This window comes from Artemia franciscana, chromosome 17, assembly GCF_032884065.1.
Source record: "Artemia franciscana chromosome 17, ASM3288406v1, whole genome shotgun sequence".
NCBI classification, from domain to species: domain Eukaryota; kingdom Metazoa; phylum Arthropoda; class Branchiopoda; order Anostraca; family Artemiidae; genus Artemia; species Artemia franciscana.
The window spans coordinates 43,364,878-43,382,829 of NC_088879.1; the positions used below are offsets into that span (position 1 = coordinate 43,364,878).

Consider the following 17,952-nt stretch of genomic DNA (forward strand, 5'->3'; position numbering starts at 1 on the left):
ATGAAAAAGTTTTTTCAACTGAAAGTAAGGAGCAGGATTAAAACTTAAAATGACCAAAATTTATTATGCATATAAGGAGTTTACCTCCTCCTAATACCTCGCTCTTTACGCTAAAGTAATTTTATTAATTTCAACTATTCATTCTACGACCTTTGTGATCCAGCGGTTTAAGCTTTAGTGTAAAGAGCGACGTATTGACAAGGGGATGAACCATCTCATATACGTAATGAAAACATACGAATATAGAAGTTCGTTACGTAAGTTAATTCGTAAGTTACATATATTTTTACATATGGAAATCACGTTTTGATTATTTACGTGCGTAGAGCCAAAATCAAAACATGCATTATTTCAAAAACGTTCAGAAATTAAATAGAAAAACAAGTTTTGTTTTTAACTGGAAGTAAGGATCGATATTAAAACTTAAAACGAGCAGAAATTATTCCGTATATGAAAGGAACTGTTCCCTCCTCAACACCCCGCTCGTTTTTATTATTTTAAGAAGTAGAGTTGAGAGAAAGAGTCAAACTTTAGCGTAAAGAGAGGGGTGTTGAGGAGGGAACAGTCCCTTTCATATACGGAGCAATTTCTGCTCGTTTTAAGCTTTAATATCGCTCCTTACTTTCAGTTAAAAAAACTTGTTTTTTCTTAAATTTACTTAAACAATAACAATAAATGATTAGAAAATATGCAGAGAGCACTTCAAAATCACTCTTGGGCCTCCTCAGACTCAGTCGTGTTCATAGCCTTACCTTTGCATCCATTTTCTGAGAAGCCATAATACCCATGCAGACACTGATCACAATAAATGCCTCCAATTCCTGGTTTACATGGACACTGCCCACTAAACTGATCACAAATGGCTGAAATTGAACCAAAAGGGTCACAAACGCAAGGAATACATCCGTTGTTAGTTATAGACAGGTCCCAAAATCCTTCCTGCAACAAGAAGTAACCAATAGTACAAATATTTTCTATTTTTTTATGGGAATATTCATAGTATCTGACCATTCAGCGTCATACAAAAGAATTTAAGTGCTTTCACAATATCCATTTCACAAATACAGAAGAGAGAATAATGAGGACTTTTTTTCCCAAGACAGTAAACCAAGAAAACCCATTTGAATATTTCGGCCCTACATGTAAGGGCCGTCTTCAGCAAATAAAATAATAAAAAATAACACACACAGTAAAAGTTCTTAGCTAAAAATCCATTTTTGAAAATAGCCTAGGCATCATTACTTCTTAACGAAAAGTTCAGTGAAGACTGTGTGATAAAAGCGAACATTTTACAAGCTAAAAGGTTCATTCATTTCACTAACTGTATTTATTAAAAATTGAAACTATTTCTTATTGTGATGTTTGCCTTCTCTGCAGCTACTCATGTAGTTCTTTTGGGATTGGGCTTGTTTTATTGGTTCCTATTTTTGTTTTATTTTGAATTAGAATATCTTCTATAACTAGTCTTGTGTACATAGGGTTGAGTGTGTATTCACCCAAGTCTCTACTTAGGGATGTATTATCATTTAAGTTTCGATTGATTTCTATTTCCTCGCGGACAGTTGACCTAGGAATCAAACAAACAGTTTGTTTTGTCAACTAATCCTCATTACACATTCAAAACAGCACCAGCTTAACAAAAAAAATTCCTGTTTTCAATGTCGGAATCTGGAGTTATTAATTTTGCATTGGCAGTATTAAATGCAAACTCCATACTAAAAGCATACTTTAATTAGAAAATGGTTTTAATTACAGTTTATGAAAACAACTGAACGGTTCCCTCACGGGTGGTCTTGGCTAGAGTAATTTCCTCTTTAGAAGTTTTTACATTGTCAAAAAATCAACGACAGACACAAACGGAAAATTAAACGTAGCACGAAAGGACATAGTTGCAGGACAATATTTTGAATATTAGAGCCTATTGCCAAGTTCAGTTTTCACAAAAGGAAAACATGAAACCAAGAAGAACTTCCAGTTTCTCCTAAACACCCAATGATATACCTCGCTACCGTCGGGTTCTAAGATACATATTGGTTTTCTATTCAAGGTAGTACTACCCAGTTAAGTTTAGTGCCAATTGGGCCAGTCTACATCACCTAACATCATATCTTCACCCTCATTTAATCAAACATTGATTCCACAATGAAGGGAGGGATGTCATCCCCCTCTCAACACCTATCTTGCATTTGTAGTCCAAATATGTTTCTCAAAATGAAGGGATAACTGGTTGGCATGGATCCAGAAATAAGTTCTCTTTAAGTTTTCTTATGAGCATTTGAGTTGAACTACCCATTACTCCTCCCGTAAAAAGATCCATCACCCATCTAAAGCAGCTGGTGCGTTACCGTGCAACCACATAGCATTACTAGATAAATGGTAAATCACAACCGATGACTGTGCATGAAATCCAGATTGAGCCAAGAACTGAGGCTACTAAACTAGTTTTTTTTATTGTGCACTCCCCCCTCCAAAAAACAGAAAAAAGAAAAAAAAATACGCTCCATAATAGCTTTACAGCAGTTAATAGTTGTCTGAACTTTTCACCACAAATGCAATTTAGCCATATCCAGGCCCAATTCTTTTGTTTTCTTTTTTTGCATGATATGATGTGGCAGTTATCGGAACTGCGCTATGGCACAATCTATTTTTTAGTGAAAGTGACCACTAGAGTCTACTCAACTAACTCCTTTCTTTCAAGATAACTGGATAACTAGATAACTAGATAAGATAACTAACTAGATAGATAACTATTTAACTAACTCTTAACTAGATAGATAACTGGATAACTAGATAACTAGATAACTGGATAACTAGATAACTAGATAAGATAACTAACTAGATAGATAACTATTTAACTAACTCTTAACTAGATAGATAACTAGATAACTGGATAACTAGATAACTAGATAACTGGATAACTAGATAACTAGATAAGATAACTAACTAGATAGATAACTATTTAACTAACTCTTAACTAGATAGATAACTAGATAACTAGATTACTAGAATCACAACCGATGACTGTGCATGAAATCCAGATTGAGCCAAGAACTGAGGCTACTAAACTAGTTTTTGTTATTGTGCACTCCCCCCTCCAAAAAAAAGAAAAAAGAAAAAAAAATATGCTCCACAATAGCTTTGCAGCAGTTAACAGCTGTCTGAACTTTTCACCACAAATGCAATTTAGCCATATCCAGGCCCAATTATTTTTTTTTCTTTTTTTGCATGATATGATGTGGCAGTTATCGGAACTGCGCTATGGCACAATCTATTTTTTTAGTGAAAGTGACCACTAGAGTCTACTCAACTAGAGTTCATTAATACTCAAGTTGAGCCGCGTCCCAATGGCCACTGGTTTGACGAATCCTGAGAAACAAAAATGTAAGAGTTTAGTGACCATCTTACTTGGGGATAAATAAGATATTTCATAATTTTGTATATAGGAGCTGCAAGCTTCTGCTCTGAGATTCTGAGTTTCAACGAATACTTTATCATCATTATTACACCCGCTTTTTAGGGGGGGGATGGAGGGTTTAGTCTCTTTTTTACAATTATCCACATTATCTTATACTAATGAATGTTGATGAGTATACTTAAACTCAATTAATTTCGATAAGGTCAAATCAGTGAAAAAGTAGATTTATTTTATGAATGTGTTGTTACCAAAAATTCTTGTTTAGGGTTTCAGTGAGTATTGCTTGACAAGGATCAACCTTATTGTTTGATATTAGGGCAAAATTCTAGACGAGCTATTTTTCACAATCTTGGAAAGGGTTTAGGTTAGGAAAATGAAACTTTCAGGGATGGGTCTACAGACTAAAGTATGTCCCGGGAAGGCATTTTGAAGTACATACCTCCAGTCTTTCTCCCTCTCGAAGGTACTGGACTTTAATGACCTTTAAAAATTGTGTGTTATTAGAGCAAAACCTAGCAAAATAGGTCATCTGCTTAAATGAAGTACAACAAAATTGTTATCAGCTTTGTAACTTAGCTCAGTTCCAATTTATGAGGTCTCAAGGATCTGCAAACACATTCCCTAAACTGAGGGAAACCCAATGATATTGCTTAAAATTCTACTCAAATAATAGGAATTGCATTTTTCAAAATTAAAACCAGAGAAAAAGAAACTGAAAATTAAGGCATAATGTTGTTTTGTCAAAATTCCAATAGACATAGACCTGTCAAGTAGGCAAATTTCTAAGACTTAGAAATTAAAGAGGGTTAACATGGTTCCATAAAGAAAGAAAACGATGAGAATTGGGGTTTTTAAAGGCCAAATGAAAATACTGAAGAACACACAGAATGCGAATTGTTCGAGAGAACAACCGCCTTTCTTCTTCAGCGCGAACAAAATAATATGATCAAGGAAAAAACCAAAAAACAAACGCGGAAAAGTACAACAAAACCAATGAAAAAAACACAAAAAATTAAATAAAATTCAATAAAACACTAATAATTAAAAGAATTAAAATCAAAAACCCAACAAACAATAAAGTGAGTTATTTGCCAATATCCGCGATTGGCACAAAATCCAAACGGATATGAACTGACATCGACAGATACTAACGAACAACTGAGAAATTAAAGAAAAAATTAACAAAGTAGCTTGGTAATACCTTCCTGGAACATATTCTCGGCCCTGGATTCATAACTGAAAGTTTCATTTTCCTAATCTAACCCTTTTCCAAGATAGCGAAAAGAAATTCGTCTAGTATTTTACCAATGCTAATTTCAAGGAAGCAAATTTGTAGTTGATATATCTTTGTTCTTGGCACCCTCTTTCAAGAAAGCAAAAAGATCAATTATTGCCAACAGATTTCGACATTATCTTACCGTCTTGGCATATAGAAAATAGAACAAGTGTCAGCATGGCTAACAAAAAAAGCTCTCAGTAGAAAGTGCAGAATCAGTAAAAGATCCAGTAAAATTGTAATTAAACCTTAAATATTCCAAAGAAATCTTAGTCAGTCAAAAGTTTAATGCAATATTAAATTATTGCATTTATCTGAAACAGTTAGTACTAGTCCAAGACTTTCCAGGGACAAGAATAAAAAGCAACAGGTTTACTCATTTGTGTTGGTCAGAGAAAAATATCTTCCCCACTCCCACCAAAAAATAAAATTCCTCAAGTTCTCATCTTGGTCTCCATCCAAAAACAACCTACCATTTTGCACAGTGGCAGCCTATCTACTCTTACCGACCCATAGTCACCCCCCCCCCAAGAATGAACCCAGAAAGTTTCAAATTCCCCAGCCATAAGACAATAGAGGGCAGACATACCTAAACCCCATATAATATTCATCATAATTTTAATGAAACCTTTTAACAGCATAATAAGAAATGGTCGAACGACATAAGGCCTCAAGTATCCGTTGCATAGCGTCAAGCATAAAAAACAACAGCTTTACTCTTTTGTGTGTATCGGAGAAAAATATTTTGCCCACCCCCACCAAAAAAAAAAAAATTCCTTAAGTTTTCAACTTGGTCTCCATCCAAAAACAACCTATCATTTTCTGCAAGGGTAGCCTATCTCCTCTTACCGACCCACAATTATCCCCCCCAGGAATGAACCCAGAAAGTTTCAAATTCCCCAGCCATAAGACAATAGAGGGCAAACATACCAAAACCCCATGTAATATTCATTGCAATTTTAATGAAACCTATTAACAGCATAATAAGAAATGGTCGAACGACATAAGGCTTCAAGTACCCGTTGCATAGCGTCACACAACTGTTTTCAAAACTGAGCATTAGTGATTGGCTGGATTTACCAATACAATAAATTAATTGGGTAAATACTGAAGCCACATCTACTAACTACTCACGGAAGCATCAATGCGTTTGAGACGAGAATAAAAATAGTTGCACAAGCTCACCCAAAAGTTGTCAACTTTTTGGTCCATGAATATATCCCCTGAACATCCAAAAACACATCATTTTTAGCTAAAATGTGCCCATTTTAACATCTCAAATGCTAGAGGTTTTTTTTATTATTGACCAAAAGACGCTTTGTAAACCTTTTTCGAAGCGGATATCTAACATTAAATATAACGAAAACAAAAAAAGATCAACACAAAATATTAATACAAAATGACTTAGTGTGAAACCACTAAAATTATATGAACATGTAATTCCCTTACTTTACATACCCTATTGACATAAAATTTGTTCAGTTGGCAACCCTGGATCATCTTCCATCCCAAAATATTCAACGCTTCACTCTTTAGCCACACCCATGAGGCTCTAACTTTCTTTAAATCCTTTTTTTTGGCCTCCTGCTATTTCATTTGGGGCGACCTCCTTTCCTTTGTCCCAAGCAGCACCACAAAGATTTGTCATCATTCAGGCGTAAAACGTGGACTAACCCTCTAATCCTTTCTTTCATTATAGCCTTAGAAAGTGCGATTAAATAATTTTTTCTACTTATTCTTTGCTATGCGGTCAGTCAAACAAGTACCTAATGAGACAATCAGTAAACAATTCCTCTGCACAACATTTAACAAACCGTCCCCAGCCTTTCGAGTGCCAGAGCCCTACTTGACCGCTATCACTACTGTGGCTTCCAATATTCTAACACAATTTACTCATTTATAAAGGGTTACATCTAGGGGGGCTAGAGGGGGCAAGCACCCCGGAGGATAACAAAACAAGCTTAAATTGTAATATTTTTGGTAAAAGTTATATTTAACTTTTATATTTATTTTATAGTATTTTATAGTTTTATATACTTATTATATTATTTTATTTTATATTTTGTAGTTATATTTAAATATTTACAGTATTGATGATATGGCAGGGGGCGGCAAAGTATACGTTTGCTTTTACGTTTTTAAGAGTCTGACAAACATTTATGGGGGAAGGGGGATCAAACCTTCCTGGGTACTGCCTTGTTCAAAATGGAACAAGTCTCCTTGGAAGTATCATCAAATCTTTAAAATGAAAGATACGACCTTAATATAAAAGCTCGAAATTTATAGCCAACAATTAACGTTGAAGATCATATCATGAAAAAAACATTGTTGATACAAAATCAGAAGAGAAAACAATATAGATACTTATCTTATTAAATAATCTCCTTTGGGTATTGTTAACTGAAGCTACTGAGCGCACAGCAGAGATAATTACATTAGATGTAGAGAAAGTTAATGTTCTAAATGATTTATGTTTCATGTTGACATAAATTATAATCTGTTCAGCTGTTTTTAGATTAGCTGCTGTGAGTTACCTTCCCGCTAAAAGAAAGACAGAAATGACAAACCTTGAAATATGTTTGTGATCAGACCAAAGAGTATAGGCAACTCATAAGAGTGGCAACTGGCGCTAGTGTCGACAAAAAAAGAGAGCTAAGAGCTCATATGGCACTTGTGACGTGTGATGATTTAAAAAAAAAGAAAAAAGATAGAAGTGACAAACCTTGAAATATGTTTTTGATCCGAACAAAAAGTATAGGCAACCCATAAGAGTGGGAACTGGCGATAGTATTGACAAAAAAACTATCAACACTATCAAGCATTAGGTGACACTTGCCATTTTCTTAGTGTAATAATAAGAAAAATTTATTTAATTAGTGTAATTGATAAAATTAGGGTAGTAATAAGTGTCTATTCTCAATTCCTGACAGAAAACTGATTACAGAGCTTGGAAAATGCCAAGTGTTGCCAAACATTCGATGGCGTTGATAGTTTTCTTGTCGATACTAGCCCCAATTTCCATTCATATAAGTTACCAGACTTTTTGTATTAGGTATAAAAAAGGTGTTTCAACTGAAAAAGATCCTTCAGCATGAATGTAATACTAAATGCAGCTTGGTAAGGAGCGAACCACCGTCCATGATCCTTTGACTTTTGTTAGTTGAAATTTCAGAGCCGTTGCTGCCATGAAGGATGGGCTAGTTCCCGTCAATGGGGCTACAAGGAAGTGAATTCGGGTAATTTATAAGACCCAGCTCAATTTGAAGGTCAAATTAGACCACTATGGCAAAGAAGTTTCCTGTTTGTGCTAAGATAATCTATGAAAACCTGGTAAGCACGTTCTATGGGCACAAAATATATAATCACCCCCGGTGTAGAAAATTAACTTGTAACAAAAAATATTTGTAAATTTACTTTGAAGAAAAAGTTTAAACGGTACTTGCCTGTTATCGTGCTTATGTATATAGAAGCTAAGTACAATTTGTTTCTAATGTAATATCACGAAATATGATGAAAACAAAATAATTTAGAAACAAATTTGGGCTATATATTTGCATATTAGGCGGGGGGGGGGTGAAGTATAGCGGGTCTGGATGCAAAATGTGTTAGGTACAATTATTCTGCATATTATGAAGCAAGACTTGTTTTTTAACTTCACACTGTTCAAAAACTTTACTCCCATTCCACTAATGTGCAAATATATAGCCCAAATTATATATTTCCCAGCTATTCTATCACTTATTTTTGTCTTGTTTCATGCTGAGCTAAAAGAAACTAACAAAGAAACCGGATCTACTTAGCTTCTATGTACATAGGCCCTATATCATAGGCGCTATAACAGACAAGTACTGTAGGTACATTGGTACATGGTACATGTATTGGTATTCAGCATATTATGAAGTAAGGCTTCATAATAGTAAGGCTTCATAAAGGTTCAAAAACTGTACTCCCAGCCCCTAAAATGAAAGTATATAACCCAAATTATATATTGCCCATCTATCCTGTCACTTGTTTTTGTCTTGTCTTACGCTGAGCTGAAAGAAACTAATGAAGAAACCGGTTCTACTTCGCTTCTATATACATAGGCCCTATATCATGGGCGCTATAACAGACAAGAACTGTTTAAATAATATGTTTCACGTTGACATAAATAACAGTCTATTGAGTTGTTTTTAGATAAACTTCTATTAGTTGTCTTTCTGCTAAAAAGCAGAAAAGTTGCAAATTATGAAAGAGTTTCTGCTTCAATAAAACAAAACTTGTTTCCTTTGTAGAAAAACTTGTCATCGTGGCTCTAGTGGTAGTTGCAGCTGGGTAAAGAGCGAACCACAGTCTATACCCCTTTGATTTTCATTATGAGCTAGTGCTGCCATCTTGGATGGGCTAGTTTCCAAGAATAGGGCTACCAAAAAGTGAATTTGACTAATTAAATTTATAAAAAACCTACATAACTGATTGAAGAATCCTGCAAAATAAGGCCAATTGGAAAAGGTGAAATCATCCCCAGTTTGGCTAAAGATTTTCCCCGTTTTGGGCTAGCATAATCCACGATTACATGACAACAATGCTCTTGCGCACAACATAATCCTGCTCAATGCGGAGAAAGTTAAGGCTTAAACGATTTATGGAAGATTTAGGTTGACATAAATCACAATATTTTCACCTGTTTTTAGATTCACTGGAAAAAGTTTCCAAGTTCTGAAGGAATACTAAATTATAATCATGTATAAGGTTATAAGTACATTTGTACATTTGTGTGCTTATTTATGAATATGTACATTTTCCAACAGAACCCAAGTTCAGTACTGCCAATTTCAATACCTTGGAGAAAACCACAGGTTTCCCCCCCCCCTCGAAACTCGGGAAATTTGTACATTCTTATAGATCTTGACTAATAGAAAAGGATAATGTACGCTACAAATCTTATGGTGACGAGATAAAAAATGAGTGTTTTATTATTTTTATAATATAAAATTTAAAACAAAACTATCTTAAAAATCAACCAAATTCACTATGAGTTTTAGTCCAATTGATATACAGTAATGTATGCACAGCAAGTAGGTAAAGTGGGATGATCTCCATCTCCACACAATAATATCTGTTTTATGAAATGCTGTTGGGAACAAAGGTAGGCTGCCGCCAAGTAAGCCACGTGCTGTTATAACCTGGGGCTCCTAAGATCTTTGAACTTCATTTAAATCACGCTTGTGCTTTTTCAGTGTTTATATAGAACTCTACACCCCTGTTTGTTAATTAGTCATCCATCATGTCAAAACGGAAATCAGCAATTATAGAATTTTTCAAAAATAAACGGTTGGTTGATAGCACACCTCAGTTGCTTGAAAACTTTAGATGAAATGGAAATCAATTTGAAATACCTAAGGGGGCAAGGTTATGATGGAACTTCATCTGCGAGTGGCCAGTTTCAATGTTGCGCTGCTATAGTCCATGAATGTTTTCCCCATGCAGTCTATGTTCACTTTAAAAGTCCCACCTTGAACTTAGCCCTGTGGTATTTGTGCAACATGCCTGTTATAAGAAATTGTCTATGAACTTTGAAATGGGTCATTAATTTCTTTAGAATTTCACATGAATGCTTTGAAATTTTTGAATAAATTGTTCAAGAAAGTAGTCTTATCACAGAGACAAAAGAACACGATCGAAAGAATTTTGCGAAACTAGATGGGTGGGGCACTTAAAAGTGATCATTTCATGTAAAGAGATGTTCATTATTATCTGTATGACTATGAGGGAAATTCAAGAACATCCTAATTCAGATTCTGAATCTTCAACAAAATTTTATCCTTTGCTATTGGCTATTGAGAGATGCAGTTTCCTTGCTACTACTTGCAGCTATGATTACTATCAGTAAAGTTTTTAGTCTGTCACAAAATTTACCGACATCTTTGCAATCAGAAACTATACATCTCGTATACTTTTTCAAACGCGCTGACGAGTGAAGTTAGAGACATAAGAGAAAGGAGTGAAGCTACATTTCATCCGCTTTTTGCTACAATAACTGAGCAGTTTCAAGATGCTGAAATCAGCATTAGAGTGCCCAGATGAGCTCCAAAACAAACGTAGGAGATAATTTCGGAAGAACGCGAGAGGATTCTGAAAAGTATTACCGACTTTCAGTGTTTATCCCATTTATAGACTATTTTCTGCATCAGCTGCATCAGAGATTCATTAGCCACAGAAAGTTTCCGGAGTCACAGCAATACCTACTTCTTCAGCACTGTATTTCTCTTGATGAAGACAAATTAAAGGATATATCGGATACTCCGACTCATTTTTGGTATCGTTGTGTTTGAAGACAACGGGTTTGAAGCGTGTTTTGAGCGGATCCGATAAAAATCGTTTTCACGGTTATCGTGTTCAACTCAGCCAAACTATAAAGCGTTTTCATCTCACGGAATCCAAGCGTGTTTGACAGGGGTTTCTCGGAACTGTAACAAGCAAGATTAGCATGGTTGAACACGGGTTCTGAGAAAACAAATACCCGTGTTTAACAAAACACCCAAAACTATAATCTACACAACCCGTGTCGAACTCCGTGTTGGATGCGGGTGGTCTGAAAACGAGGCTCTTGATGTAGACAGCTATAGTGGAAGTTTGCAAGCTGAATATGCTTCGTGGAGAAGAATGTGGATACAGTTGGGAAACGTGGCAGAAAATATCTCATAACGGGCTTAAAAGATATGATAAAAACATTTTCTCCACTCTACATCGATTTTTGAGGATTGGTGCAACAATTCCCGTCACAAAGGCGAGCGATCTTTGTCTACCCTTAGAAGAGTGAAATCTTATGCCAGCAAGAGCTCAATGGATTGGCCTTATTATCAAACAGTTCGTGGTAACGAACTGTAGTAAGGAGCGACCCGGCTCAATAGCAACCAAAACTCTAAAAAATGAAGTTTTGATATCAATAGCTACATCAAAAGAATCGCATTTTAATGCTGATTTTAAATATATAAGTTTAATCAAGTTAAGTCTTACCCATCAAAAGTTATGAGCCTGAGAAAATTTTCCCTATTTTAGAAAATAGGGAGAAATACCCCCTGAAAATCATAGAATCAGAGAACCTATTGTAGAAGTTTCAAGCTCCTATCTACAAAAATGTGGAATTTTGTATTTTTTGCCAGAAGACAAATCACGGGTGCGTGTTTATTTGTTTGTTTGTTTTTTTCCCAGGGGTCATCGTAGCGACCAAGTGGTCCTATAATGTCGCAAGAGGGCTCATTCTAACGAAAATGAAAAGTTCTAGTGCCCTTTTTAAGTGACCAAAAAAATTGGAGGGCACCTAGGCCCCCTCCCACGTTCATTTTTTCCTCCCAGTCCCCGTGGGAGGGGCTACAAGTTAAAAACTTTGACCAGTGCTTGCATATAGTAATGGTTATTGGGAAGTGTACAGACGTTTTCAGGGGGATCTTTTGGTTGGGGAGGGGCTGACAAGAGGGGTATAGGCTGGGGGAACTTTCCATCGAGGAATTTTTTATGGGGGAAAGAAAATTTCCATGAAGGGAGCGCAGGATTTTCTAGCAGTATTTAAAAAAATGAAAAAATAAATATGAAAAGTTTTTTCAGCTGGAAGTAAGGAGCAGCATTAAAGCTTAAAACGAACAGAAATTATTACGCATATGAGGGGCTCACCTCCTCCTAATACCCCGCTCTTTACGCTAAATTATTCTTACTGATTTCAACTATTTATTCTACGGCTTTTGTGATTCAGGGGTCATTCTTAATGAATTGGGACAAAGTTTAATCTTTAATTTAAAGAGCGAGGTACTGAAGAGGGGGTGAACCCCTCATATATGTAATAAAACATGAGATTACAAAAGTGCGTTACGTAAGCTAATTTATAAGTTACGTTTATCTTTTACTAATAAAAACATTCGTAAAAATTAAAAGTTGTAGTTGCCTTTTTAAGGAACCAAAAAATCGCAGGGCAACTAGGCTTCCTCCACCGTTTCTTTTTTTCTCGAAATCATTCGATCAAAGCTATGAGAAAGCCATTTAGCCAAAAAAAAAAAAAAAAAAAAAAAAAAAAAAAAAAAAAAAAAAAAAAAAAAAAAAAAAAAAAAACCTTGCAAATTTCGTGTTAATTATTCCTCTGCGCAGAGCCAAAATCAAAACATGCATTGATTCAAAAACGTTCAGAAATTAAATAAAAAAAACAAGTTTTTTTTAGCTGAAAGTAAGGAGCGACATTAAAACTTAAAACGAACAGAAATTACTTCGTATATGAAAGGGGCTGCTTCCTCATGAACGCCCCGCTCTTTACGCTATAGTTTTTTACTATTTTAAAAAGCAGAGTTGAGAGAAAGAGTCAAACTTTAGCATAAGAGCGGGGCGTTGATGAGGAAGCAGCCCCTTTCATATACGAAGTAATTTCTGTTCGTTTTAAGTTTTAATGTCGCTCCTTACTTTCAGCTAAAAAAAAATTGTTTTTTTATTTAATCAGTTTTAATAAACTATTCTGTACTGAGTTTTAGTTGCTCACTTATCCTTTTCTTAGCTGCCTCCCTAACCAGGCCTAAAAACGCCACCACTGATAACCAGTAAGATTTTTTTTCTTTTTTTTTCAAAATTCTAGACCAGTACAACACTTTCGTCAGTGTTGCCATGTTGAACCATGAAAATAAATAAACAAAACAAATTAATTAAACTTGAAAACACTTTTTGCACGTAAAAATCCAAAATTTAACAACCTGTTAATTCCTGAAGACAACTACACCTTCAAAAGAAAGCTACACCTTCTTAAACTTTTTTGGTCCATATTTATTTTATTTTATTATTAAATGAATTGTCGCTTGTCTTCTAAACGAAGACATTTTGAGCCTTTTCTTGATGTCTTGACGTCCAAATGGACCTTAAATTAGAAGTAGTGCCTTTGTAAAATTGTTTTTTTTATTGTACCTTTAGCTTTTGCCTCAGCTTTTTTTTTGTCATTATGAAATACATATCGCCGAACCTTCGTTTCTTTTAATTGTCCAGGTGGTGGGACAAAAACTTCTTATTTTGCCTCGGCTTGTCTTTAGTCATTATGAAAGACGTATCGCCGAACCTTTTTTCTTTTCATTGTTCAGGTGGTGGGGCAAAAATTTATTTTTCTTCCGAATATTTATCTACTCCAGGTTTTTGATTTTCAAAGGTATGGTAGGCCTTTGAACCTTTGTTTCTTTCATTTGTCCAGGTGGTGGGACAAAAACTTTTTCTTTTGCCTCGGTTGGTCTTTTGTCATTATGAAAGACATTTCGCAAACTTTTGTTTCTTCTGTTCAGGCAGTGGGACAAAAACTCTATTTCTACCAACGATTTATCTAGTCCAGATTTTTGAGTTTCATCATCGCTATCATTTTCAATTTTGACACCTTTTGATTCTCGCTGTCTTTCGTCATTATGAAATACATGTCGCAGAACCTTTGTTTTTTTAACTAAGGTATGGTAGGCATTGATGACCTTATCCATGTCAAAATCCCTAGCCAACTCATCATCACTATCATTTTCAATTTTGATACCTTTTGTTTTTCGCTATCCAGGCTGATTTTTACAGACTCGCTCACATACTGGGCGTCGCATGTCTTCTAGCCGAGTGTGTCTTTGCCCTACATTTTCATTTTTGACTTGCTCATATGCTCGGTGCCGTAAGTCTTCTAACCGCGCATGTCATTGCTCTTCATTTTCATTTTTGACACGCTCTTTTTGTCGTTTTCGCATATCTTCTAAACACCCATATCTTTGCTCTTCATTTTCATTTTTGACACGCTTTTGGATTTTGATTACTTCACACAATTTAGCAATGGCCTTTACTTTAGCTGCCTGTAAAGGTGTTGTCACAATTGATGGTGCAAATTTTTATGTTTTTTAGACCTTCCTAAAGGAATTATATAGCTGGTTACGTTCAAACCTGTAGGCCTTATTCATGTATTGAGTTGTTTTTATCTAACAAAAAAACAAATTAATTTCAAAATTGTCAGGTATTTTACTAGTTTGAATTAAAACACTAAAATTACTTCTCAGACACCATAAATATTTTTGTAGTTTACATAATAACTTTAGCGATTCTGAACTGAACTTAAAAATTTTTTCAACTTTTTTTCATGTCTTAAATATTTTTATTTGTAATGTCGTATGCGTCACAGATATAAAAGCAATACATACATTCTTATGGTGGGGGGGGATGATATATTTCACCAAATTTCTGGTTTTCGTTTTTAAGATTTTTGAATTGCTTTAATCCCTTGTCAAAATATGTGCAACTGTTTTTGCAATTGCCGGTTTTTTGCTCTTTAAGCAATCTATATATATAAAAATAAGTTGTCTGTGGATCTGTGGATCAGGTGACGATCCACAAAAAAGGTAAAAAACTAAAAACTAAAAAAAAACTGAAAAAACTAAAAAAAGGCAAAAACTACAAAAAAAACTAAAAACTAATAAAAAAAATAAAAAAGCTAAAAAACTAAAAAAACTAAAAAAACTAAAAAACTAAAAAAACTAAAAACTAAAAAAAAAACTTAAAAAAAGGAAAAAACTGAAAAATAGAAGAGAAAAAGAAAACTAATAAAATTAAGAATAAAATAAAAAAAAATAAAAAATATATAAAAATAAGCTGTCTGTCTGTCTGTGGATCTGTGGATCTGTGGATCAGGTGACGATCCACAAAAAAGGTAAAAAACTAAAAACTAAAAAAAACTGAAAAAACTAAAAAAAGGCAAAAACTACAAAAAAAACTAAAAACTAATAAAAAAAATAAAAAAGCTAAAAAACTAAAAAACTAAAAAAACTAAAAAACTAAAAAAACTAAAAACTAAAAAAAAAACTTAAAAAAAGGAAAAAACTGAAAAATAGAAGAGAAAAAGAAAACTAATAAAATTAAGAATAAAATAAAAAAAAATAAAAAAGATAAAAACTAAAAAAAAAAAGTAAAAAGAAAAAACGAAAAAAACTAAAAAAGCTAAAAAAAAGGTAAAAACCAATAAAAAACTAAAAAGAAAAAAAGGAAAAAAAAACTAAAAAAACTAAAAACTAAAAAAAAAACTTAAAAAAAAGGAAAAAACTGAAAAATAGAAGAGAAAAAGAAAACTAATAAAATTAAGAATAAAAATAAAAAAAAATAAAAAAAATAAAAACTAAAAAAAAAAGTAAAAAGAAAAAACGAAAAAAACTAAAAAAGCTAAAAAAGGTAAAAACCAACAAAAAACTAAAAAGAAAAAAAGGAAAAAAACTAAAACAAATTTTCATCTAAAAAACTAAAAAAAACTAAAAAAGGTAAAAACTAAAAGAACTAAATAAGAAAAAAACTAAAAAAAGGAAAAAAACTGAAAAATAAAGGAGAAACAATCTAAATAAATGACGACACTCAAAGAGAAAGCGACCGGGACAAAAGGAATGTTCGATTAGCAATCAACAAAGCACCGGGACACAGGGAGTATAAATGACGACGACCGGGACACAGGGACATAACTACAAAGGGGACGCCGGGGTGCACAGGGGGATATATAAATGAATAAAATTAAGAATAAAATAAAAAAAAATAAAAAAGATAAAAACTAAAAAAAAAAGTAAAAAGAAAAAACGAAAAAAACTAAAAAAGCTAAAAAAAAAGGTAAAAACCAATAAAAAACTAAAAAGAAAAAAAGGAAAAAAAAACTAAAAAAACTAAAAACTAAAAAAAAAACTTAAAAAATAGGAAAAAACTGAAAAATAGAAGAGAAAAAGAAAACTAATAAAATTAAGAATAAAAATAAAAAAAAATAAAAAAGATAAAAACTAAAAAAAAAGTAAAAAGAAAAAAACTAAAAAAAACTAAAAAAGGTAAAAACTAAAAGAACTAAAAAAGAAAAAAAAACTAAAAAAAGGAAAAAAACTGAAAAATAAAGGAGAAACAATCTAAATAAATGACGACACTCAAAGAGAAAGCGACCGGGACAAAAGGAATGTTCGATTAGCAATCAACAAAGCACCGGGACACAGGGAGTATAAATGACGACGACCGGGACACAGGGACATAACTACAAAGGGGACGCCGGGGTGCACAGGGGGATATATAAATGAAGATGGCGACTCAGGGAATGGTCGATTCACAGGTGGGACATAGGGTCACAACTACAATGGCGCGTAACTAATATGGCGCGTAACGACTTACGCGCGCGGGGGGGCTTGGGGGGGGGGCGCGAAGCGCCCCCACCAACTAGGTGTTGGGGTGGCGCGAAGCGCCACCCCAACAGCTAGTCTATATATATAAAAATAAGTTGTCTGTGGATCTGTGGATCGTGGATCAGGTGACGTCATGTTTCGGCTGACGTCATGAAATTAGTTACCATCATTTTTGCTTTGACGATGCTTAGTATATTGTAAAACACATTAATTTGGTTAATAATATACCATTTAAAACACCAAAATGAACATGCTGGAGTAGTCACTCGGTGAGAGAGGGTTTCAGAACGGAGAATGAAGGTCCTAGGTTCAAATCCTGGTTAGGCTAAAAAAGGTAAAAAACTAAAAACTAAAAAAAACTGAAAAAACTAAAAAAAGGCAAAAACTACAAAAAAAAACTAAAAACTGATAAAAAAAATAAAAAAGCTAAAAAACTAAAAAAACTAAAAAAAACTAAAAAACTAAAAAAACTAAAAACTAAAAAAAAAACCTAAAAAAAAGGAAAAAACTGAAAAATAGAAGAGAATAAGAAAACTAATAAAATTAAGAATAAAATAAAAAAAAATAAAAAGATAAAAACTTAAAAAAAAGTAAAAAGAAAAAACGGAAAAAAACTAAAAAAGCTTAAAAAAAAGGTAAAAACCAATAAAAAACTAAAAAGAAAAAAAGGAAAAAAAAACTAAAAAAACTAAAAGCTAAAAAAAAAAAAACTTAAAAAAAAGGTAAAAACTGAAAAATAGAAGAGAAAAAGAAAACTAATAAAATTAAGAATAAAAATAAAAAAAAATAAAAAAGATAAAAACTAAAAAAAAAAGTAAAAAGAAAACACGAAAAAAACTAAAAAAGCTAAAAAAAAAGGTAAAAACCAATAAAAAAGAAAAAAAGGAAAAAAACTAAAAAAAATTTTCATCTAAAAAACTAAAAAAAACTAAAAAAGGTAAAAACTAAAAGAACTAAAAAAGAAAAAAAAACTAAAAAAAGGAAAAAAACTGAAAAATAAAGGAGAAAAAGAAAACTAAAAAAATATAAATAAAACCATGGACAATTATATGTTGCATGTTCAAGAGTCGGTAAACCTGACAATCTAAATAAATGACGACACT

The 17,952-nt window shown here is 33.3% G+C and overlaps 1 protein-coding gene across 2 annotated transcripts in view; it reads right to left on the bottom strand.

The window, feature by feature from the left end:
- LOC136038276 (laminin subunit alpha lam-3-like) overlaps window positions 1–17,952 on the bottom strand; it is a 395,732-nt gene that overhangs the window by 123,906 nt on the left and 253,874 nt on the right. For both annotated transcript variants that reach the window (XM_065721399.1, XM_065721398.1), the window contains exon 20: window positions 753–939. In XM_065721399.1, coding sequence (XP_065577471.1) covers window positions 753–939 — 187 coding nt within the window. The remainder of the gene's footprint in view (window positions 1–752; window positions 940–17,952) is intronic.